The following is a 27008-nucleotide window of genomic DNA, read 5'->3' on the forward strand; positions in this document are numbered from 1 at the left end:
AATTTTATAACTTTTGGGAAATATATTACTGTAGACAGCTTACTAAATCTTCTGTGGGACTTGCAATCATACTTTTTCCAACAGAGCGGTGCTTTCTTGATAGAACTTGATATGTGCTTACTCCACATTCTGACTAATTAAGGAATTTTGTTCCTATCCAGAATCTGTTCATGTGTCTCAGGTCCTAATTAGTAAAGTGGGGGCCCCCTACACCTATAATCTAAATCTAATCTTACCTGAATGCCGACAGGCAATTTTAGGTGACACAACATTTGCTATACTTTTTGTAATTTGTTAACATATCATTAATAAGTTTAATTTTACTTAATCATTTACACAATGAACATGTCATAATCGAACAGATGCTACAATTATAACACTGTACAAAAATATTAATATTCTTGCAAGAATAAAACTGAGAATTCCTAGTGTCATGAGGTTTTCTTGAACATTCTTGATATAACAGAATTTAAAATCTATCTTTAAAACTTTTAAAAAGATTCTAAAGTAAACATTTTTCTTAAGCTAATGAAGCAGACTTCTGTTGGCTTACACTAAATATTTAAATAGGTTTGCAGAATTAAACTTCACTAAGAAAGTATTCATATAGTGTAGTAACATTATTTCACTGTAATATGTCAGCCTTCTGACTTGTACGAACACAAAAACAAACCAAGCAGTTTATTAACACAATTATTTTTTACCATGAATTTTCAAAGTTTTATGAATTTTTTAATTAGTAATTTTAAACAATTCTTTAGTTATGAATATAACAAAATAAATTTTTTAAAAATCAGAAAACTGTAAGATGTGTAATCATCTTGCACAAGTAATGTGTAAACATGTAACTGTTCTAAAAAAGGTTTTAAGCAGTAGTAATAGTTTTCCACCGAATAAAAATCAGGCTTTATAAAACACCAAAGCAAGAGAAACTTGGTCATTAATTAACAGCAAAAGTACGGTACAACAACTAGTAATTTCTTGACAAAAGCCACTGGAGTAATGAACACAACATGTATAGTCCTCCATCTTCACCTATATGGTAACTGAAGTATCATTTGTCCACAATGAATATTTTGATGTAATCATGAGATTTACCACAATAAAGAACCATCAAAACCATAAAATAAAAGCTTGTGTTTTACAATCATAAATAATCAATATAGCTGTATATATGAGGTCTATTCAAAAAATAACTGAACTTTTTTAATTATGCGCCAACAGAAATATTTAGTGACGTGCGGTTGGCAGCATTGTGTTCCACAAAACCTCCTCTGTAATCGCATGTTCTTGCATTGTTGATATCTCATTTAGTTTTTGTGTTATTGTTACTTGAGTGCTACATGTTTAAATGTTAGTACCAATGTACGATTTTTTGATGATTGAACTTTTGTTTTGATGTCGTAGCCAAAAACCCAGCTTTCATCTCCCATTACGATCCTTTGCAAGAATGTTTCATCGTCATTGGCTTGTTCAAGGAGTTGCCATCAACTGTGCACTCAATGTTCTTTCTGCTGTTCAGCATCAAACGAGGAATAAACTTTGCTGCAACTCTATGCATGTTCAGTTTTTCAGTCAAAATGTCATGGCATGATCCAATTAAGATGCTAACTCTTTCTCCAAGTTCTCTGACAGTCAATCGGCGATTTTCACACACCAGCGTTGCTTTTCTGAACATGTGTGCCATCAGTTGAAGTTGAAGGCCTTCTTGGTCGAGGGTCATTTTCAATTGAATGACGACCAATTTTAAATTATGAAAACCTTTGTAACATTGCGTACAACCCAGAGCATCATCTCCATAAGCTTCTTTCAAAACTTGAAAAATTTCTGTGAAAGTTTTCCCCAGTTTCATACAAATTTTACGATGTATCGTTGCTCCTGAAAAGTGCACATTACAAAAATCGCTACTAACACTTGAACGCATTGCACTCAAATAAAAATAACACAAAAACTAAACCAGATATTAACAATCCAAGAACATGTGGTTACAGAGGAGGTTATGTGGAACACAATGCTGCCAACTGCATGTCACTACATATCTCCATTGGCACGTAATTAAAAATGTTCATTATTTTCTGAACAAACCTCGTATATCAATATCCATTTTCATTCACAAATATTTATTTACATAAACTTACAATTTAATCATTCATATTTAGTCAATCAATGTATAAATATAATTTAAAAATGGTGCATTTTTGCTATTTTATTTTAATAACTATATTCTTTAATGATTATCTTAAAAGGTAAATATGAAAATAATTTTTTGGATGGATAAAATCAAATCTTTGAAATATATATGTATGTATTATATATATATATATATATATATATATATATACATGTATAAAAGAACAAAAAGCAAAACCCCTTTGTTTCATTCCTAGATTGAGCCAGCTAGTGCTGCCCTCTAGTTTTCTATTAGTGCTGGCCTGCGAGCCAGTTCATACAATTCATTCGAGTTAAGAATCCCGTCTGGTGTGGTCACATATTTCTTTGTCTAATGTGACTTACGTGGTTTAGTTATCTGGTATGTTATTTAGTATCTTTGGCAAATTAAATTCAACTATCCTAGAAGAATATTGTTTCATTCATTCATCCAACAATCAATACAGTCCATCCTAGCTCTAAAAACTTAATACCCTTTATGAAAGAGAATTTTAAGTTTCTTACACATGTTTTTTCATACATTATTCTCTTTTGTCCCATCAGATCTTTCGCTTTTGCATCCCATGCCAGTGCAGTAGAGAAACTATTATCCAAAACATTGGTCAACTGAAACACTGCTTATTAGAAAGCTATGTCAAATACTACTACGCAGTAACTTTAAACATTCTTCTGGAGCAAATACAAGCCATAAAACATAATCCTGCTTCTGAAATGCAGGATTTGATGGCAAAAAAACATTTTCTGGGCTAGAAATTGATTACAGTATTCTTACCACCATATCCGGGTATACAAGTGATGCAAGTATCTTTATTTTTTGATAAATCTCCATTTTCCATTTCTACTACAATAGTGTTGATTTGTTATGCAATCTTCTAAACTACACATCAGTAAAATTTTTATACTACCTTATACTATCGCTACTGTCTCCACATACGATTGCTGGTCACAAACAGATCATATAAAAATTTGAGTCCTGATCGATTCAAATAGTCAATGATCTGCTGTAAATCATAAAAAAGTTCTGCTTAAAAGGGTATAGAATATACTTCACAAGTAAATGAAAATGAAATCAAGACATTGAAATTAACAGAAGAAAAAACATCAAAGGTTATCATATTTAAAATAAACATTACAATCACAACATTGATAGTCTTCATTTTAAGAATAATATTAATAGCAAATATTTCAAAAACACTTGAATGACTACTAAAAATCTCCTCTCCAAAAAGTTAAAACAAATTTAATTTTTTGTTAGTCATTTTATTAATTTTTTTTTTTGTTATACTCAAGCTAGCATTTATGCCAAGAATATATATATTTATACAAGCTTAAACTTTTTTTTTAAGAAGCAGCAGTTCCCTAATAAACATTTTAAGGCAAAGCAAATGTGGTTTGCTCATGAGCTCATTCTGCTGCAAGCACATTTTATAAATGGTTGTCATTCATGCATGATCTAGTACAAATACGAAAACAACACAGAACTTGAGATAATAATGAACCAACACAATCAAGGCCAAAAATTGAGATATCAGGCTTAACACAATGTGTGTAATTTGAAGCAATAAAACTTTGTCTTACACTTGTATAAACTGTAAAGTTGTAATGAACAAAAACCATTCTTAACAGTAAGCATAAAAAATGTAAATTTTAAATCACATACACATAATACTCCCTATAAAAAATTATATTACTCACCTACCTACAAAAAGGGTCAAACAAAAAAGAATCTTCTATTAAATCACTGGTAATGACAAAACAGATTTGAGTGAAATATCTGACTAATTCTAATTTCACACAAGGAAACATGTAGCTATCATTCACAGATCTCTTATTTAAAGCCAAAAAAACTACTTACAAACTAAGGATAATGTACCAAATGCTTATGATTTAGAGCACACTGATCATCCAACTGAAAAAAAATTAAATCGAAATGAAAAGATTTTTTTATCCAGATGAAAAAATTATGCCTAAATCTTTCTCAAAAACATTACATATGCATTATCAACAAATAATTTGGTTTGTCAACGTACCCCAACCACAGTTACGGAATCACAACACCTCTACTCATCCTGCTTTTTGATTGATTTGGTTTCACAAACAGAAGATAAATGCAACACTCATATTCAAGTTAGCTATGTTATGAATGTAATAGATCATTATAAAATTACACGTGTTATCGATAATGATTAATCAAATCAAAATATCCTCCCTTAACTGTGATAAATAGTTATAATTTACTAAATAAATTTATTTTGCAAAACCTGCTTGCTTATAGGGCTGTTTAGCCTACTCTTCACTGTTTATGTTGGTATATAAAAGGACTTGCATACTTCATTAATTACTCGATGAGATTATAAACAATAAAAATAAAATTATTTTAAGAATACATTTCTGAGCTGAGTTAGATAAATAGGAAATGTGTAGTAGTTAGTATTAATTTTATTTTGTTACAAATCACAAGGGGAAGGAAGGAAAATTCTTCATGATCCTATGAAATCATGCCTGTTTTGAAATAGAAACAAAAAAAAAATTAAATAGGTCAGTACGACAACAGTTCAGCTTAAGTGTTAAAATTCTTCAAACAAGTTGATTTATTGTAATACTAATGTAATAAAAATTTTTGAAACAAAAGATGTTTAGATTTGAAAAAAGTAATAAAGTTAGGCAAAGAAAACTTTAATCGTATTATATCTTAAGAGACTTACAAAGACAGTATTAATCAAAAAAGTAAAGGACAGACTGAAAATGAGTCAAGAGTATCATTAAAGACACCAATCACCAGAGGAACAAGGATTATTATTCTGCATATCAATGAGATAGGTTTCACAGCAAATGTCAAATCAGGAAATTGCCTAAAAGAGATGATTTTCTTTTTTCAAATGTTTATTTTACTAATGCCTAGGAATTGTTATATATACAAGGGCTGTCCAGAAAGTAACTTACATTTTGAAATAAAGAACCAACAAAATAAAAAAAAGAAATTTTATTATATATATTTGAATGGGACAATCTTAAACTATTTTTCTACAGTCACAATTTAAATTGAGCCACTTATTGTAACGATGCACAAGCTTTTCAATTCCTTCTCTGCAGAAATCTGCCGCCTTAGATTTTTGGCACACATCTTGCACAAAACTTGTGATAACCAAGCTTCCCAGATATAATTTCATGCATTAAACTTTGTGAAATCTGGAGAAAATGAAGCAAGAGTTCCATAATCATGTGGCGATTTTCACGAATTTTATCATTGATTTTCATCGTCAGTTCATCAGTCACAAGGCTAGACCAACCACTGCAGAACTCATCATAAACATTGGTGTGGCCATTTTTAAACTGAATGTACCACTGTCTCACTCCACCTTCATTCATTATTCCATCTCCATACACCTCACAAAGTTGTCGATGAATTTCAATTGGTTGAGGATTTTTGCCAGTAAAAACCTAATTACTGAATGCACCTCACAATTCGCGGGATTTTCTATTGAAGTGTACGTTTCAAAAATTCAAGACAAAGAAGAAAAATCACAGTCCACATGCTATGACAGCTTGATGTATACTGAGTATAGAAATGTTTTGATGCCAACTTAGTGGCTCTATCCCCACCCATCTCCAAGCTAGGCACAAACATAAGTTACTTTCTGGACTGTCCTCATATCTAGTAGATATGAAAATTATTTGTTCTTTATATATATTTTTTCATCTTTTTTTAAATTAAACTCTTTATAATCATTATTTTTAAAAAACAAAAACTCTGTTTGTATTGCAAGAAAAATAAAATTACTAATATTCATAATAAATATAATGTCATATTATTGAAAAATATAACCTGATCATAAAAGTTAACCTATCAGCAAAAGGTTTGATATGTATAATAATCAATCTACTTAAATCGTTTCATTTTTTTCTTTTTGATACACATAATCAATAAAATAAGAGTGGATAGAATGAATTAATTTTAAAAAATCAATGAAAACATATAGACATGTGCACACACATACACACACACACACACATACAAAAGTTCTGTTCAGAAAATAACCGAAAATTTTTAATTACACACCAATGGAGATATTTAGTGATATGCGATTGGCAGCACTGTATTCTGCATAACCTGCTCTATAACCACATGTTCATTATAGGTATCTCTTTTAGTTTTTGTGTTATTGTTATTTGAGCGCAACATGTTAGTGTTAGTGTTAGTGTTAGTTGAGCGCAAAGTGTTAGTACTGATATTTGTAATGTGTAATTTTCAGGATCAATAATACAACTTAAAATTTTGCATGAAACTGGGGAAAATCTTCACAGACACATTTCAACTTTTGAAACAAATTTACAGAGATGATGTTCTGGGTTGTAAACAATGTTACAAAGGTTTTCACAATTTAAAATTGGTCGTCAGTCAATTGAAGATGACCCTCGACCACGAAGGCCTTTGACTTCAACTGATGACACCCACAATCAGAAAATCAACTGGTGCATGAAGGTCACAGATTGACTGTCAAAGAGCTTGCAGAAGAGATTAGCATCTTAATTGGATCACGCCATATGACATATCGACTGAAAAATTGAACGTGCATTGAGTTGCATCCCAACCCCGTATGGCCTTGTAACGCTTCCGGTCACCACACCATTCCCGCCATTCCTAGCCCTGATGAGCTTTAATGGGAGTCGTCTTTCGCCCTCTAACTTTTTACATCTCATAGTAATAAGCCAGGCCTCGTTGGGATGCCACTGATGTAAATACCTCAGTAGACATATACATCAGTGATTTATAAACTCAGCTTTTGCCTTCACTGCAGGCCTCATCCAGAGCATCGAGTTGTAGCAATGTTTGTTCCTCATTTGAAGACCAAACAAACATTGCAGAAAGAACATGGAGTGGATGTTTGTCAGCATCTTCTGGAACAAGCCAATGACAATGAAACATTCATGCAAAAGATAATAACAGGAGATGAAAGCCAGGTTTACGGCTACGTCATTGAGACAAAAATTCAATCATCACAATGGATTAGCAAAGGATCTCCATGCCCCAAGAAAGCATGTCAGTCTCAATCCAGTGTCAAAGTAAAGCTCTCAGTTTTTTCGATTTTAATGGAATTGTGAATTTTGAATTCTTTCCTCAAGGTGAAACAGATATATATATATATATATGAGGTCTGTTTAGAAAATAACCGAACTTTAATTTTTTAATCTTTACTATTAATTTTACAGATTACTGGTCCTTGTCCTCTTCAAAAACTACTACTCTCCTCTCCTATTCATACATTTTTCCCAGCGGTATTTCCACTTCACAAAGCAGTCCTGGATAGTTACATTTGAAATGGCCTTTAAGAACTGTGAAGAATTTGCTTTAATGCCATCAATAGTCTCAAAATACTATCCTTTCACCATTGATTTTAATTTAGAATTAATAAAAATCGCAAGGAGCCAGGTCTGGTGAGTTGGGAGGCTGTGTTGATTATGTGTTCTTATAATATGATATAATAAAACAATTGTAAAATTAAAAATTCCAACACAATAAGCACTTTGTATCAGCTAACATAGACTTTCAATTTTACCATTTATCTAACAAGTTAGAATAATAAAAAAAAGTTATCCAGTAAGACTATTAATGAAAATATATTTATAAATGTAAAAAGAACTATTCGGTTAATAGTTTCTAGCCAAATAGAAAAATACTTTACTTTCTTATATTACTTCATTCAAAGGTCTTTATTGATACACATGGAAATTTTTGGAGAATTTTTGTGTTTCACTTCAAGAGAGTCATGATCAGAAGTTATTTTATCACTAAATTAAACAAAACTTTTTTCAGGTGCCAAGTCTCCTGGATTCTGTCCGATGGATGATTCTGTCCGTAGAATGTAATTTTCCAGATAAGATTAAATCAAACAAGCACAATATTTTATTATTTAATTTATCCTTATAGCAGGTAAAAATGTCCACAGTTTCTGCATCCATCGGGATCAGTCATACAGAGAATTTGTAAATGTTAAATCTATTCACAGTTTTTATTTATAGATAAAAATACATACGTAAATACAAAGACAAAGTCAGAGTTGTAAGAGCTCCTCTTACAATAATCTTCTTACAACATTAAGTGTTAATTATACTAAAAAAATTATTTTAAAATAAAACAAAACATTCATACTGTGTGTGCATGTGACATACTCCCAATCAACAACACAAAAAAATGAATTATCATCTAAGACAGCCGTACCAAAGCCACAACCCATCAGGACTATTCCAAAAATCCACATTCTCCTGTCATCAATGTGTTTATAACATCAGGTAACCTTTTCCTTTATCAACAGACAGGTACAATAAATGACGTTATAAGTAACAAACAATTAGGAACGACCAAAATTAACTCCCCATGATGAGTATTCAAACAGCTTATATTGGCTGCAAACAACTGAAAATGCTCTGGTTTACCCGAATGACATATACAGTTTGACATTATACACTGAAATTTCTCCACTTATCAAGTTTTATCATAACCAATTCATCATAGAACTAACATGATCATTCCATCTTCTAGAAAAAATGAATAATAAAAAGCAATTAATCTTAGTCAAGTGACATCAAACGCCAAACAATATTTCAATAGGGCTCTCAAAGCTTTAGCAAACACATACACGGGTTTTTATTATCTCCTAGTTGTAAGCAACTCTAGCCATAAAATTTGGTTTAATGTATTATATTGCAACACCACCACCAATTTTATTTAAGCAATCATTATGAAATATAACTACAATTCATCACAGAAACCATAGAAGAATCTACACCAGGCTTGAGGGACATTTCATTTCAGTAGAAATTTTGTACATTTCAGTATAAAATTCATCAACATGAGCATACAATTACTAAATATTATTAAAAGACAATTTTACAGTTTCTAGAATTTTAAATATCATAGTTGATATTTACAATAAATATGATGATATCAGGTAACTGGTATCTTAGGAACTGTAATTCCTAGAATAACCAGACATCATACTGAATAGAAATATATCTAAGTTATTAGAGGGGCAGGATATTCTGGTGTTATTGCCAAACTGACTTAGAAAAATTTAGAAGGACGGTCTCAACAGACCTTGATTAATCTGACACAAAAATCAATGCGTGGAATAAACCAAAAATCACACAAAGACTTATGCACAAACATAAGTGAACGCTATTACTACGAATAAACCACTGTGATCAGACACACAGCACTATTAAAGTTACTAAAGTTAACTACTAAAATTACTAAACTTATTCTCAAAAACAACAACAAAAAAGATATATAAAAAAAATTACACATTTGAGTTACACATGCAGTCGTACCATTTTAGTGTTATTTTAAAATATGAAAATCTGATGTTCAATAGCAATGTTTTAGGTTTTTAGAGAAGTATTTATAGATTTTCAAAGTTGGTGATTTATGACTTCAATTAAATTCATTATCATGTGTCTGAAAAACACTCCGTGAAGTTTAAAATTCTTTGCAAATACTTTTGAACAAGTCAAACACTGCAGTGTTGCCAGTATTAATCATCTGTACAATTGTTTTCATTATGTATTTGAAACCACTGTTTGATTTAGTCTGTACTTAAAAAAACAAGTTCATTATCACGAGCACACTGTTATCAGCCACAAGCAGAATCCAGTTACTGACAACAGTGTACTTAGTTTCCTCTGTCACCTATTGCAAGCTAATTTTCATGAGCTAAATTTTTTAATCAACAAATCAGTCTTTTTATATAAAATTATAGCTATTATGGTATTATATTTTATAACATTTTTCACATATTTTGAAAAACCTAAATCGATATGCCAGGCGATATTTCACCTCAGATTATAAAACATTTAAATGCATTTTGCTGGGCTCATAACTACAGTTAAAACATTTATAAAAAAAAATCTACTCATGTAACTAAAAAGTCCTGTCTATATACCCGAAACTATGCAAAACTAAATATGTGGGTAAAACTATCTTTATATGTATGTGAAAATAATTTACGTGCATTTCTTGAAGAATTACAAAACACAATTCTTGAAGAAATAATAGTAGCATTATAATGTTATTTCTGCATGCTTCCATAAAATTAAAATCCACTCAAAATTGTAATTAGAAATTTATCAAAAAAAATTTTATAACAATTCTAGGAACATAACATAAATTTTCATCAGTTGAAAATAGCTTTCTTCTGAATCTATGTAATTCCTCAGAAATTACACAATTAGATTAACTATCTAGAAAACTTTTTTGCAGCTGAGATAAAAAAGATGTCATGCGAGGTGTGATTGCAGCTTATGAGTTTGTGTGCTTATTTATGCAAATAAATAATGTCACAAGTTTGTGAGTCTGCATAACTTGAATAAGTTAGTTTTAAAGATAGTACACTTAATTATAACTCAACAAAAGCAATGCTAAAGTGCATTAAAATATATCATTAATATTCTATATTTATCTAACCTTGAGCAAATATAAGGTGACAGAAGTCTTGTACAGACTCGGCCTGACCAACTCTGAGGTACCATTAAAAAACACTATAAATAACTTGCGACATTTATGGAAATTCATCAAGTTGAAATCATTACAAACAGCTGTTTTTCTATCTCACATTCACACATTAGCATTTCTGAAATAATAAGTGTAATTTGACAAATTTTGTGTGTGTGTGTTTATGCACGTGTGTGAATATTTACTAACATATTCACAAAATATTTATCACAAAAATATATCTAAGTATTTTCCACATGGATGACAGATTCATTTGATGGCATTAGTTAATTTTCTCTGGACCTGTTAAAATTACCTTGCACTTTTATTATTACAATAGGTATTTTTTTTATTGTTCAGAAAGTGATTTAACATGTAAAGATCATTTAATAATAACTTTTGCAACAAGTCCATCTTTTTTGTAATTTTTGCCTAAAAATAATTTTCTATCTAGCTAATCATATACACACATTATTTTTTTTTTTTTTTTTTTATGATCGGTATGAAAATATGACTTAAAAATGTTTTATGATCATAACACTAATAATTTTATTATTAATTCAATTATAAAAGGAATATTAACATATAAATTGTTTGATTTCAAACACCTTTTATAATCCTTTTTTCTAGTAAAAAAATGTTGTGCAAGAGGGGTATAATTTTGTATAACGAAGTTCAATAAAAAAACAATTTTTTTTTCAAATGTGCATTAAAAAATCTTTTACAGCAGACTCTAAGACTATGATTCTTTTTATGAACTTTCATATTAAACATAATAGAAAGCAAAACACTGCCATACCTTTATTAACAAATATATGCCAATTCGTGACATAAACTGATTAAAACCATTAAATAATAATCAACTGCCTATGTTTTAATGTAGTTTAAATGATTTTGATCAGATGAATGGTTTTTGAGAAAGTGTATCTTATCAACAGGCAGCACAATGGGATTTTGAAGTACAAACTCTGCTAGATTTGTCAATATTTTAATATACTTAATTTATTGAATCCACAAAAAAAAGTATGAACAGAAACAATAATCGACAGGCTATTTAATTTCCTGATCTAGCTAACATCATGTGAATTTTACAGGTATTGCTACAGCACACCACAAATATTCTGGAATCTGAATAGAATTCTGGTAATTAACACTTCTAGGGTTGACGTTTATATTAAAAGTCATACCTTTTTTTAGTCATGACTAAAATACTTTTTAAAAAAATAGTAATTACCTTCTGCCAACAATTCAGAGCATCCACAGATGCATATTACACAGATGTTTTTACAAATTCTGGGTGTCCATAAACAACTTTACAATTTTCAATATAAACAGCAATTTAAAAATATATCGCAGATGTTAAAGGTGGGTATTATTTAGTAGTTTTCAAAAAGTTCCACAAATGGCATTCTTGGTCATGTAAAAGTAACATGCAGTCTTGATCATTTCTTGGTTTGAGGCCCCATAATGTGTTAAGAGTTAAGGTCATTCAAAAATAGACTGGAATCTTGCTACATGGACTGAGGAAGAGCAGTGAATGTGGTGGGGCACTGCTGGTAGTTAGATGGATATGTGTGGAGGGGAGCAACCAGCCAGTTACATTTGAAAGTCACGTTCCTCTGTCAATAGCAGAATGTCTGTGAAGGAAGTACCATCACCCATTGCGTAACAAATTATAATCTGACTTCTCGCAAACGAAGGGGTCAAATCCTCTGAAATTTAGTCTCAACTGCAAGCAAAGTTCGGAGATGCTACCCTGTCAAAAACTCAAGTGTGTGATTGGGCCAAAAAATGTTGATGTGGCAATAATGCTGTGGAGAAAGAAAGTCACAAATGTTGCCCACGGACCAGCGTCAACAATGTCAGGACCTTATGGAAGACGATTGCCACATACCTATCGCTGAAACTGCATCACAGGCAGGCATAAGTGTTGGGAGTGTGCATATAACGCTGTCAGACATTCTTGGATAACAAAGTATCAGGGAGTTGGGTTCCATGTCTTTTCACTGAGGCACAGAGAAATGTTCAGAAAGATATCTATCAACAGCTTCTGAATTGCTTTGAAGAAGAAACATTTTTTGACTATATTGTGACCTGCAATGAAACATTGATCCACCACTATACCCCAGAAAGTAGAGAACAAGTATGGTGAGGAGGCATTGATCAAGGCCAAGAAATGCTTATTAGCTAGAAATGTTCTGGCAACTCTGGGACTCAAAAGGTGTGCTGCTGACTGATTTCCTGCACAATTGAAGGAAAATGAATGTAAATGCAGAATACTACTGCAAGTTGTTGGGTAACGCCAGGGCTACTTATAGTAATAAATGATGCTCGCAACTGTTCACAATACAGCAGCAGATTCATGATAAACTCGCTAAAATTCAATGGACACATCTTGAACACCCACTGTACAGTCTGGACTTGTCACTGTGTGATTTCCATATGTTTGGTTTGCTGAAAATAGCTTTAGGAGAGGAGATATTCGAAGACTGTTGATAATTCAAGGTCAAGCATTAAGTGCAAAACTGGTTGTTGGGGCAGCCATCTTGTTTTTTTTTATGAAGGGATCAGGAAGTTACTTATCTAAATGAAAAAATGTATTTCTGTTGATGTAAACTATGTATGAAGCAAAATAGTGTAATTTATTTGTAACTTTATCTAATATTAATAAAGCTATGTAAACAAATTACAGCTTATATGTGACTTATATGTCACTGGGAGCTCATGTCAAAGTACAAATCTTTGCTCCCCACTCTTTAGGCCAAATTGGCAAAAACATCAAATTTTTAATTTGAAGCTATGACTTTCACATAATCTTATATATCACCATCAAATCCGTTCTGAGATAACGTCCTAAAATATTTTTACCTTTTAGTGTGTTTAATTTAGGGAGTGGTGTTTTTTTAAAATCATTTTTACTTATTTTTTATTCTTTACTTTTTAGTGCATTTAAGATAAGTGGTTTTTAAAAATTCTTTTTATGTTTTTTTATTTTCTACTTTTTAGTCTTTATGAATTTATACTTTACAGCTGCGCTAGAACACAGGTTAAGGAATCTTTCAAAGTTTTAATGCCTCCAATTTCCAGTACCACAGACAAAAGAGTATAGGCAGCTTTAAAAGTTCATACATCTTAAAATACTACTGCATATACTCATACTTCAAACATCACAAATCTTAGGTCCCTAGTCTCATATATTAAAATCTCTAATGCATTCATACACTGAACCAGTCAATAATGTCATTCAATACACTAAAAGAGATTCCAGATTTCCAAACTCCAACCATAATTTAACAAACATTGCGAGCAATTAATTTTTGATTCTTTTTTTGTACTTTTTTGAACCTTTTTTTTAATTTTAAGGTGATCTTGATCTTAGTTTGTAATCTATGTAGGGAAAATGCGCACTTCTCACTTATGATCGAAGAGGAGTAATGACTTTTTATTTACTAGCTCATAAGTATCATGAATCATCAGACATATATATTGAATGTAATGGTTCTATAAAATTTGAATTTTTGCCTCAGCCATAGAAAAAGTACTTTCATTCAGTTTAATCAACTGAAACAACAATATCACAAATATGGATAATTCTTTCACTCAGAAAATATATATTTTAAAGAGATTGCATAAGTTCAAAGGACTTTTTTTCACCAATTAACGCATCTTAACGACTTGAAAATGTTGCTAAAACGTGTTGTCTTCAGGAGCAAAGCTGTATGCAAAATTTCAGAGTGAATGGATAAGCAGAAGTGCTTCAAAATTCAACTGAAAGGTTCTGTACCATGAATCTCACATACATAGTCCAAGAGCGAGTTAATATAAGAGTGGTAAAAATATAACACAATAATAGAAGAAATGCATAACCACAACCTTTTTAGCAGCGCGCCTATGAATCATGATTAGTATTAATTATAACACTAATAATACTAACAATCCAGAATAATAAATAAAGCATTAATAGATTTTTTTTTTTATACACACAATTAAAATTTATTGGTAAATTTTTGTCAGATATACCATTCCATTAATTATTTTTATAGATTAATTGCTTTCTTAGAATAATTAAACATGTAACTAAACCACAAAATTATTAATTAACTGATACTTAACAATTTTTTATTTTTTTTATTTAAAATAACAATGAATAACACTGATCATGATTTTAATTACAACCAATTCTGACAGATATTTACAGTTAAAAATATTTGTAATGTTAACAAGTGTCAGTACTAATACGATGAAATACCACACTCATAATTTTTATATTCATTATCAGACATATATAATTTTCAAGATATAAACAATGACATAGAACTACCTCATTTTGGAAAGTAACCAGACATCCTGGACATCTGCCCTGGGATATTTCATCCAGCGTCAATTCCAGCTTCAATTGATGCTGGATAACCTATAATTATTCAGAACTTCAGTAAAATACTGAAATTCACAAATTACTAACAATAGTCGTTAAAATGACTTTACTGGATTGTTTTTTAGATACACTTCTTTTCTCATAAACTAAATAAAACTAACTGCAGATACAATAAGTGCAAAAAATAATTTGTATTTACAATTACTATGAAAAAGGCTGCTCTAAGTGCTTTTTAAAGAACTGATTAAAGGTAAATAAAATAGCTTAACAATTTTCTTATATATAAACAATTAATTCTGAATGATAATTAAAACTCAACTTAACCTCAAATGATCTTTTCCAGTTCCCTAAAGAAAACTCCAAGTGCAACTGAGATGCTATGATGCAAATTTTATTTGGTTTGTTATTAAAAATTCATTTAATATAATCTTCACCACTAACCATGTTTAAACAACATTATAAAAAGAAGTTAGAGTATATAAAAAACTGTCAACTTTCCTGATTTAAAACTACACTGAAGCCATAGATGAAAACATTTTGAAGTTATTAAAGATGCATTTACAAAATTTGGTTTGGTTTGTCATTAGTAAAGTTCATATTTTTAAATTCAGATGCATTTTAAATTTCAGATTTTAGATTCAAAGGTTTAAGTTCTAAATTATTTTTTATTACCAATCATTATGGACAAAAACATAACAAAGTTCCTTTCAACATCATAAAACCAATTGCTCATGGATTATTAAGAACACTATTTAAACTGAAATATTAAATTCTTTTATCTTTTTAAATATTTTCACACTGAAGTAAACTGTAATTAAAAATACAGAAAATCAATGGATATAGAGTTTGTTTTTATTTTTGTCTGTTGTACGGAAAAGTCATTATATAAGATTAATGCTTAAATAACAAAAATATATAATGCTATATATATAATTAATAACAAAATATATATAATGCTTTAAGTGCAAAACAAGGATTTACGATACATTGAATTAATCATAGAACTGGCAGGATTTCTTTAAAATGAACATGTAGATATCATAAGAATTCAAATTCTTAACCCTTTGAACACTTTAGTCAAATACAGTTCGACATCATAATTTATCAGCAGCACTCCTCCGTCGAGTATAACTTGAAAATGAAATTTACACATAGCACTCCTTTGTCAGATATGGGCTTAACATTTTTAAACTATCTGCAGCAATGCACAGAAATTCAAAAGCGAACTGACTCTCTTTGTAAGATCATAAACCCACATAATATCGATATTGAATATTGACAGAATCAAAAATATATTATAATTACACTTAATTATGTTCTCAATGTGAGGTTATGTATTCTGTGAGTCGTTCTAGTAGTTTTTTAACTGATTCTGATATTGAAAATAAGCTTAATGATAATAGTGATGAAGATCCGATCATAATTTTGAAGAAAGTGATCAAGATGTTATTTTGGACAACTATAGTAAAACTGAAGGTGATGATGAAATAGCTGAACCCCAAGGTTTAGGCCTACTCCTATCATTCTAGAAACACGGGCTTGGTTTATGCAAACAAAATTGTTTCAAAAATATTACACTGAAAAAAATTATTGTAGTTGATATGCATGCAAGTCTTATTTTTTTGATTAAATGAAGGTTTTTGTAAAAAAAAATTTTAATTCTTTTTTATAAGCAATTTTATCACAAACATAAGATAATCAATCATAAATTTACTTAATAGCTGACAGGGAACTAAGTGATAAAAAAACTGGAGACCCAAAGGCACTACTTGATTTTATAATTGGAGAGTAAAGGATTAATAATTCAGCTCTAGCTTATAAAAAAATGACCTAATATTTACTTTACTGACAATGCTAAAAATGCAACCAGTGAAAAAGAGAAAGATAATTGTAAAAGTTTAATTAGACCAAATTAATAGCAGAAAAGCAAAGACACACATACACATGAAGACCATTTCACAGCAATTTGGTATAATACAATTGGGCACTGAATACAGTAGTGTAATCAAACTTTTAAGTGAAGTTAAAAATCTTACCAAATAATATAACGAAACCCAAGTTAGTTTATAAATAACAATACTCTAAATCCAAAACAATATTATAGAACAAATTTTTATATGAAAAAAAGCCAATAGTTTTTAATATATATCCATATCTGTGACTTTGTATGTTTATTTTTCATTCTTTCATTTCTAGAGGAGTCTTTTTTAAATACAGCGGAAAAGAAAATTTTTTACTCAAAGAAATACGTTCTAGTTTAATACAATACCAATATTAAAAAAATATGGAAATGAAAACAGTGTTAGAGGCAGATGTTACCCATGATTGCAATGAATATTCAAAGTGTTAAATTTGGTTGGAAACCTCTTTGTGAAATATATTATGCATTTTTCTGTGGCAAATAACCAAATCCAAACCACACCTTTTTTAAGAACGATTGTGACATATAGCCTCAGTATTGGCTGTTAATACTGAAAGGAAGGAATATACATACAAATAAAGATAAAAATTTACATAATTTAGTAATTAATAATTATTAAAAAAAAAATTATATATATATATAATCAATCAATAGAATAAGAGAGTTTTTGATTATGTTATAGATGAATCAACAGTGTGAGAATTGCATAGCAAAATAATGTAGGAAGAAAAATATCTATGATGATGAGTGAACTGACATACAAAAAATATATATATATAAATAAGCAAATATATAACCTTAAAATACCAATAACTTTCAATCAGCTTAATAGCAAATTTCTAAATATCTCTTGCAACATATCAATAAAATTCACTGTTCATCTTGGGATATATACAAATGAGTAAAATGTATGCTCACCAATAACACAAAGCAAAGTATGTGGATGAATCGACTGGCGACAGATAAGTAAAACAAGAGTATATGAAAACTAGTTACACATTATAAGTGCTAAGTATTTTACAGTTAATACTCCCATTCTTTAATTTCCTAGGTTTCATTTTATAAATTTTTAATATTTAGGGTAATAATAGATTATCAATGTAATTATTTCATTATTGTAATTTTCAAGCAATCTCAACAGACACTTTATTTTTGTTATTTTATCCAAAGAATGTGACAATTTTATTAAAAATCTATAATTCATTCTTAATGATAACAGAAGGTGATTGAGCAGAAATTTAATTATTAATATCAGAAATCTTGATAAAGAAATAAGATATCTTAATATCTATTTTATGAGGTAATTGACAAAGATTCTACTATAGATTTTTTTGCAGAATAAAGGCATTCAGTATTTAAAAAGAAAACAATGCAAACAGGGACATTTAATGACCCTTTCTTTAACTGTTGAAGAGGTCAGATGGCAGTCCAGCGAATGTTGGTCCAAAATTACTTTATGTAAGGGTATCCCGTTACAGCAATCACAGGTGCCATTGTGCATTCAGTGTAGTAATTTTTATGTACAAATGGTGCAGGAGTATGTGATGACAAAAATCAGTATAGTGGCGGCCATGTGTCTCCACATACAATCACGGACTAGTGGTGTAAGTGCAAGAGGATTGTGCTAGTTCACTGTCCTGAAAATTTCCATCATCATACAGAGCGATGCACGATGAGTCGACACATTTATAGTCAATTATAAATAAAGTTTTTTTATCTGGTATTTCATATTGTGCATGCGTAATCCCTATTTCTTGTAAATACTGGTAGATGCCGCCTAGTCTTTGCATTCACTTCTAAATCTGCAATACATCAGTTATTCTTGAGCTATGGCTGATCATGGATGCTCATCTAATTCACAGCATGCTAAAGTTGTGCTTCTTTATGCTGAATCAAAACATGTTACCGTGACTCGGTGACAATTTTGAGCTCATTTTAACACTTGATGGACTCCAGCAAGATTGTAAATTTGAGGAAGAAGACAGTATAAAATAAAAGAAACGCCTGTTTGTTGTCCGAAAAATACTGAAGTACTTTTGAGTTGCCATGCAACTTAGTCTGGGAAAGTTTACATGGCAAGCAAAAAAAAGAACTGGGAATATCTCGTGGTACAGTACAAAGAATGTTACACAGTGATCTCAGGCTGTTCATACAAATTAACTGTCATTCATAAGTAAACACAACTTAACAAACAAACAAGATTGGAGTTTGCACAGTGGTCAGAAGGGAAAGATGATTTTCTGTTCAAAACTTGGTTTTCAGATGAGGCCTATTTTCATATTAACAAAACAAAATGTCTGCTTTTGGGTGACAGCAACACAAATTGTGCATGAAAAATAACAAAATAGCATAAATGAATAAAAAATGCCCTAAAGTAACCATTAGGGCAGATTTATCCAGTCAGATTGATAGGGCCAGTGTTTTTCTACGATACAGTTATTTCTTAAAACTTTATAGATGTGTTAATGAATGATTTTCTACCCAAACTTCTTGTGACTGAGTAGCCTATAAATACTCAATGGTTTATTCAAGATGGTGCAACCCCTCACACTGCTAATGTTGTGTTGGGAGTTTTTAAATTCAGTTTTTGGTAATTGCATAATCTCAAATCGCTATCCAGGCCATCACAATGGAGGTTTCTTTTAACAACCTTTGAACTTGGATTTAAATCTTTATGACTTTTTTATGGGGATATTTAAAAGAGAAACGTTTCTTGTTAAGATCTGCAAATCTTATGGAAATGTGTGCATAGATAGTTCAGTTGTGTGAAGAAGAGATTCAAGAGAATTTGTGTCACAGAGTCATCAGAAACGTACACACGTGCCATGCAGAGGTTGTTAGGCAAAATAGTGGTCATACTGAACATTTCATGCAGTAAAAGAACTTTCTACAAACACTGTATTTGGTATGTAGAGTTGTAATCAAATTAAATTTTTATATAAATATGTAATCAAAAATTTAAATGTGTCAACTTATTGTGCACCATTCTGTAGATGAAATAGGCAAAAAAAAATGAAGTAAACAATTTGTCTACTTCATCTTGGTAGAAATACCAAATCACTCATATACACCTCAGAAGAGCAGGAGTTAGAATTTACCAACATAGACAAAAAATATTTTGTCAAATACATGGTCCACAATTAATGGATTGGCAAATATACAAGGTGTGGACTTCAGGCATTTGACAGTTAATTAGGGTAAAACTTTTATAAATGTGATTACTAATACACATACCCAGTCAGTGAATTGATTTATTGTGCATGACTGTCAAACATTACAACAGAAGAGAATGTGTACCAAGCGAACTACATTCCTACCTCTGAAACGTTTTGTAGAGGCAGAAATAACAATAACTTCTTTTTTTATATTAGATTTGGGTTATCGGCACAAATTCACAACTTGCAAAGCGTAAAAAAAGTAAAAGTAGCTTACATTAGATATAGACTACATTTTATATATATATATAAATTTAGGTTACGTATATTCATTTGGGTTAAATGCGTTAAGTAAGTGCACATTACATAAAACAAGAAGACTTCTGTTGTGCTACAGGTAAAGTCATTATTTGATATTTAGAAATTATTTAATATATTTTTTTCAAATGAAGGCTGTTAACTACAAAGGACTGTCTTCATGTTCATTGTGTGTGTGTGTGTGTGTGTGTGTGTGTGTGTGCGCGCGCGTGCATCTGTGCAAATTAAAAACAAATTAATTTATTTATGAAATAATTTTTTACTTAATGCCTTATCTACATTTAGAACTTTTGCAGACATTTTGCTTCATCAAAACATTTTTATGAAAATTAGATTAAAACACAGTTGAAATTCTATTTAATTAAAAAAAAAAATGAAATAGTTTTAGGAACATTTAAATGCACATGAACATAAACAGAAATTTAATTACATTGTAATTATATTGACCTCTTTAGGACAATAAAAGTACATTTTCAAGTGTAAAAATCATGCAAATATTAAAACTAAACAGCAATTTTAAATACCTTACTTTTCAAAAAATTTGCATAAAAAACAGCTAAGAATATACAATTAATAAAGAATTAAAATTTGAATGTGTGATTGGATTAGGGAAACAATTAATTTAATTTAAATTACTCAAATTTATATTTAAAAATATATATTCAAATCATGGGGCTAAGAACAGTAGTAGTTCCATTGTATACTACAGTAATTGTTAACAATTAGTGACTCATCTATGATTTTGATGAAATTTGGAAAATACCTTATTTAGGACCCAAATTATTCTTTACAATTGAAATTTTTTGCTGGAAATAACTTTTACCCAAGTTACATCCCTCGTAAGTTACACAGTACCCTCACCAACAATCTTGAAATTCAACACTGCATATTTGTAAATACCTTATTTTCAGACTAAATAATTTCATTAAGTTTGTTAATTAAGTTAAGAATGACATTAGATTCACTTAAGACTAAATTAAGTCAGGTTAAAGTACAAATTAGGTTAATTGTCCAAATTAGGTTAAGTACAATATACATTACTTACAGAGTAAATAGCTTGGTTTAAGTGAAATTCAGTTGAGTTTAGTTAGGTTTAGGTTACGTTAGTTAAAATACATCATTTTTTAACTAAACAATTGGTTATAGTATATAATTATGGACTCAGCCTAAAAATAGGTCAATTTAATATTAAAGGTTAATTAGATGAGGTTAGTGAGTGAAGCAAATATTAGGTTATGTTACATCGTATGAAAATTGGTACACAGAATCTTCAGTTACCTAACCTAACCTTAGAGTAAACCTAACTAAATTTTCACTTAAACCAAGTTATTTAATCTGTAAATAATGTATTTTACAATTGCGCATTGTTGAATTATGAAATTTTTTGTGAGGGTAATGTGTAATTTACGAGGAATGTAACTCAGGTGAAAGGTGTTTCTGATGAAAAATTTCAATTGTAACACATAACTTAAGTCCTAGATAAGGTATATTCCACATTCTTAAGAAAATTGGAGGTGAGTCCCTAATTGTAAATAATTACTTATGCTACAAGTTATAATAGCTGTAGAATAGTTCATTTTTACATCAAGAGACTAAGATGATAAACATAGCACTTATATTTTAATCATATTTTTAACATATCTGAAATACTGTTCTGATGAAACAAGATTTGGTACTTACATATTAACACCACCGGAGCTACAGCTTTATTTAAAAACAAAGTAGTCAATCGGATTTCGGTGGAAAATGAACAGTCTCTTTATTAATTTTAATAAATGGTTATTTATATTTATTTATTTTATAAGTATAATTTAACCAAATTTAACCTATGCTCGCTTCGCTCACTAACCTTGACTAATTAACACTGTAATTTTTTGAGTATTTATTTAATAAATTCAGTAATTATTGCAATTATTTATTATTTAAATAATCAAAACATTCCTGTTAATTAGTCAAGGTTAGCGAGCGAAGCGAGCGTAGGTTAAGTTTGGTTAAATTATATTTATAAAATAAATAAATATAAATAACCATTTATTAAAATTAATAAACTGTTTTAAATCTATGTTAAACTCTATATCGGCCCATTTTCCACCGAAATCCGATTGACTACTTTGTTTTTAAATAAAGCTGTAGCTGCGGTGGCGTTAATACATAAGTACCCAAGATTTTTGCACAGGTTCTAAACGTAGAAGAAAAATAAAGCGGTAAATGGAAAATTTTTTATAAATAATTATATTCTGCTGTTGGAATGCAATTTGCTAGACTATTTACTATTTTACATGAATATTTATTTTTCCTCCAACAGAAGTAGAATAAATTGTTTTATTAAGAAATATTTACAAGCCACTTACTTATCGTAAAATAGGTACTACTTACAGTGATCTTCAAACCTGCTTAATTGTTGTCCCTATAAAGTTTTGACAGAAACCAAAAAAATGTTTTAGATACCACCCCAGGCATGTTTTTAAATCACTTTACTGCTTTTGATGATAAATCTTTTCAAATATGAAGGTTCATTACAATGAGGTTGTTATAGTATAATAAACAAACATACAGAAATTTTATAATTATGATAATTTTCTCCAGGTAAAAAAAATTGTAAAGGTGAACCTTTAAACTATTCAAAATTTTGAATTAAATAAGACACTGCATTCTTTACAAAAGTTACTTTAAGTTATTCTATACATTTACAAATTATTTTTAATCTGAGCTGTGTTTGGTGAAAATAAATATTTAATTTTCCACGTAAGTATTGAAAAATAAAATAAAATGATATATGTACGATTTCATCAAGTTAATTATTCTCAAATAAGACTCAAAGAACTAACTTTACAAGCAAACTTAAAATAGTTAAATTTGACAAAACAAAAAGTATACTTTCACTCACACACAAATAAAATGAAAAGAAGCAGGACATCTATCACAACACAGAAGGTTTCCACCTTCTTGACAAGCATCACATGTATCACGGTTATGTCCTTTGCCAGGCCTTTTGTAATATGGATGCAAATCCAGTCCTTCTTTCTTTTTGGTTTTTGCATCATCACTCACTGGAGGTGCGATCAGTGCTTGCACTTGCTGTAAAAATCATAAGCGAATGAGTGCTGCACAAAACAATTTAATAAAGAAATTTACTATGAGCAAGGTGACAGTAATTCATTACATTTCTGAAAAAAAGAAACACTTACTTGTATACATAGCATTAAAATTAAACTTTATGCTGATAGGATTACAAGTGATCATAAAACTCACTATTTTAACATTTCAGTATTTTCAAAGCAGCTGATTTCTTATGTTTTTGATTTTAAATTCAATAAATTTTTCATCACTAAATTATTCAAAATAAAATTTATACTAGCAAACAAATAGAAAGTGGAGAGGTTTCAATAGGAAATAGAGTGTAGTTAAATACATATCAATTAGGAACAAGTAATGATCTTTCATCTGTATTTGAAAATGAATGGACAGATATTAGAATATATTTTTACATATTTAGTGCACTGTAATGATGGAAAGTCTGTGTATGAGAATTGTGCGAGTAAAATTTTAAACTGAAATTGCTAGGACAGCAGAATGAAAAACACCATAATACTAAAAATTACAGAAAGAAAACTTTGATAAAATTACTTTTGTTATCTTCAAAATGCCATTGTTACTTAAAAAAATTCTAATTTTCAGTTCCATCTCCCCACATTTGGTTACCAGTTTGGAAAACCGTACCTAAGATCAATAAATAACTTTTATACGATTAATGAATTGATTCAACGCTAAAAAGCAGTGTTTTCAGTCTCACTGCTTGTCTCCAAAATCTGCATCCAGAAACAAACTAATTCTAATTTGTGCATTCCAAATATCCCAACTGTAGGTTTATATTATATTAACTATAGGTTTATGATATATTTATGTTAATTTCAAATCAAAATAGTCCAACATTTTTAGAAAATATTGACAATAAACCTAAAATAATGGTGAAGACAGCAGTCAAAGCATCTTATTTTAACTTAATATTTTTTCACAACTGCAGTCATAAATTAACCTTAAAGTTTATAATTACTACAAAAAAATACGGAGAAATATCAATAGAATGCACTTAATAAATAATCAAAATGTTTTTAATAAATTTAAAACCTGTACAAATTTATGAAAATCCCAAAATAACATTGAGATGCAATAACTATTAGATATATTTTATGGCCTAACTAGTGCAGATAAAGACTTCAAACAAATGAAATAGGAAATATAATTTGCTTGCAGAAATAATATTTACAAATCATAATCAGCAAGGACCAAGGTCTATACAGAAGAAAATTAGTAGCTTCCTTTACACAATATTATATATATATATATATTTGTGTGTGTGTATATATATATATATATATACAAATATGTCCCAAATTTTTCTATCATAATATCCTCTACTAAAAACATATTGTTAAAATCATTAATTTACGGTGCTACAATCAGTCTATTGCAAATTAAACTTATTTACTATGTTAGATATTTAAAAGTACTAAATGTATGCCTGAATAACCTAAAGATAAAATAAATATGAAAAATATAAAATGAAAGCTTTTTAAGTGAAAAAAAAAAACAGATTAACTAAAGGTTTTTAAAAATTCAAACTAATATTTCATGATTCTTTTTTTAACTAGTTCATACATTACAGATTAGTTATTTAAAACAATAAAAACAAAACAACTATGCAATAGAAGACACATTAAAAAACACACAACAAACCAACAAAACAGAGAAAAGATCAACACAGAGAACTTCAGTAGAAAAATCAACAGAAAGGGGAAACTATAAAGCCCACAGTAGTAAAATATATATCTTCAACTGACTGGTATGATAATGATTCACAATAAGAGTTTAAGCAAAATTAAAATAAATCACAATATCAGAATAAGGAAATTACACATAATATAGGTCTATTCAAATTATAAAAATGGATGTCAAAGCAATCAAAGATCAGACAGGGGAAAGCCTCATGGAAAATTAAAATCACAGAAAAACTGATTAGGATACAACTGCTGAGAGTGCAAAACAAAGAAAATATGATAAAAGGGAACAGAGAATCATAATGTGTAATGTACAGAAATGTAATGTAAATATTAGCATATATTAAAAAGGAATGCAATGAACAAATGAAATATAAAACACGGTAGTTTAAAATAATATATAATAATTGGGAAAGACAGAAATGCAAAACGTCCAAAAATAAATTTTCTCAGAATTAACTAACAATGGCGACAATAAGTAGGTAAATGTACACAAGCTGAAGTAATTCAATGTTTACAACACTCATATTTATAAAAGTACAAAAAGACTGCTCGGTTATGGCATTATTTTTGTTAACTTTCTGCCCGAGCGCAGTGTTCACCATTCTGAGAAAAAAGGAAGTTTCTAGATTAGCAGCATATTCAGAATATAGGTACTTACGGGCATCAATCCTTTAGTAGTGTCTAAATCGTATTCGACATTAGACATGATGAAAGATACGATAATATCAGATCATATTATAAAATATCATCACATAAATAATTACAATTATCACCGACTATAACACTAAAAAGTTCTAAATCATTTTTAGAGGAACACCGCTTCGTTCATACACGTAAACTTCATTTTCAGGCTATGAAAGAAACAAAAATCCAGTACACAAAATGTTTATAACTAATGTCAAAACCTCCCAGCTGACGTACACACTAAGCTTTAGCACTTTCATTTTTAGAATAAAAGCCAAGTATAATTAAGTAGACATTATGTATATAAGAATTAAAATAAGTTCACTAAACCCACTAACAAACACAATTTAATACAGTACCCTTATAGGAACTCATAGCGGAGTGTTGCCACTACAAGAAACTGACTTATAATAACTGTTATTACCATAAACATAAAAAAGAAAAATTGAAATAACTGTTTATATCAGTATTAACAATGTGTATAAAATTTATAAGTCTTAACACTGTTTTATTTTATTTTTATTTTTTTAGAACAGTTAAACTTATACTACTTAATACAAAGTTACATATACAATATTTTCCAGGAAACAAGGAAAATTAAAGATATATATATATATATATACAACCTGGCGTTAAAAGTTAAAGTACCCCTTAGTTCTTATTTACGGTTAAAATATAATTATAGTATTAATTACTCATTTTTTCGACCGTAATGCGTATATATACATAATTTGTTTACAACGATCAAAAAATTCTTAAATCCCCACTCACCAATTTGTTGGTGAGATACTAGCGACTTTTTGGAAGTATACCGTGCAAAAAGTTTGGTTAAAGTTCGTCTCATGAGGAACGAATAATTTAATATTTAAACGGTTATCGTATCTTTTGAAAAATCAAGGAAAAATGTAATGGCGTAATTTGTTACTTTTATATCTACCAAATTGTACAGTAAGACTATCTGTGGTTGTAATACTAAACGGTAAATTCGGATGGAGAAATTTTAGTGGAATAATTTATTACATTGCAAAATATGGAGGAAAGGAGAAAAACTAATAAATCTAAGTCGTGCAAAATATTTCTGTTTTTTTTTTTTTTTTTAGTATACTTAACTATAGTC

At 29.5% G+C, this 27008-nt stretch overlaps 1 protein-coding gene across 1 annotated transcript in view; it reads right to left on the reverse strand.

Annotated features, from left to right (window-relative positions):
- LOC142323489 (PHD finger protein 12) overlaps positions 1 to 26256 on the reverse strand; it is an 89429-nt gene extending 63173 nt beyond the window's left edge. The window contains exons 1-2 of the mRNA XM_075363211.1: positions 25866 to 26256; positions 23314 to 23504 (exon numbers count right to left, since the gene is read on the reverse strand). Of these exons, the coding sequence (XP_075219326.1) occupies positions 23314 to 23504; positions 25866 to 25913 (239 nt within the window). The 5' untranslated portion in view covers positions 25914 to 26256. The remainder of the gene's footprint in view (positions 1 to 23313; positions 23505 to 25865) is intronic.
- Positions 26257 to 27008: the final 752 nt, after the last annotated feature.

The sequence above is a fragment of the Lycorma delicatula genome, chromosome 4 (genome assembly GCF_047948215.1).
Source record: "Lycorma delicatula isolate Av1 chromosome 4, ASM4794821v1, whole genome shotgun sequence".
Taxonomy (NCBI): Eukaryota; Metazoa; Arthropoda; class Insecta; order Hemiptera; family Fulgoridae; genus Lycorma; species Lycorma delicatula.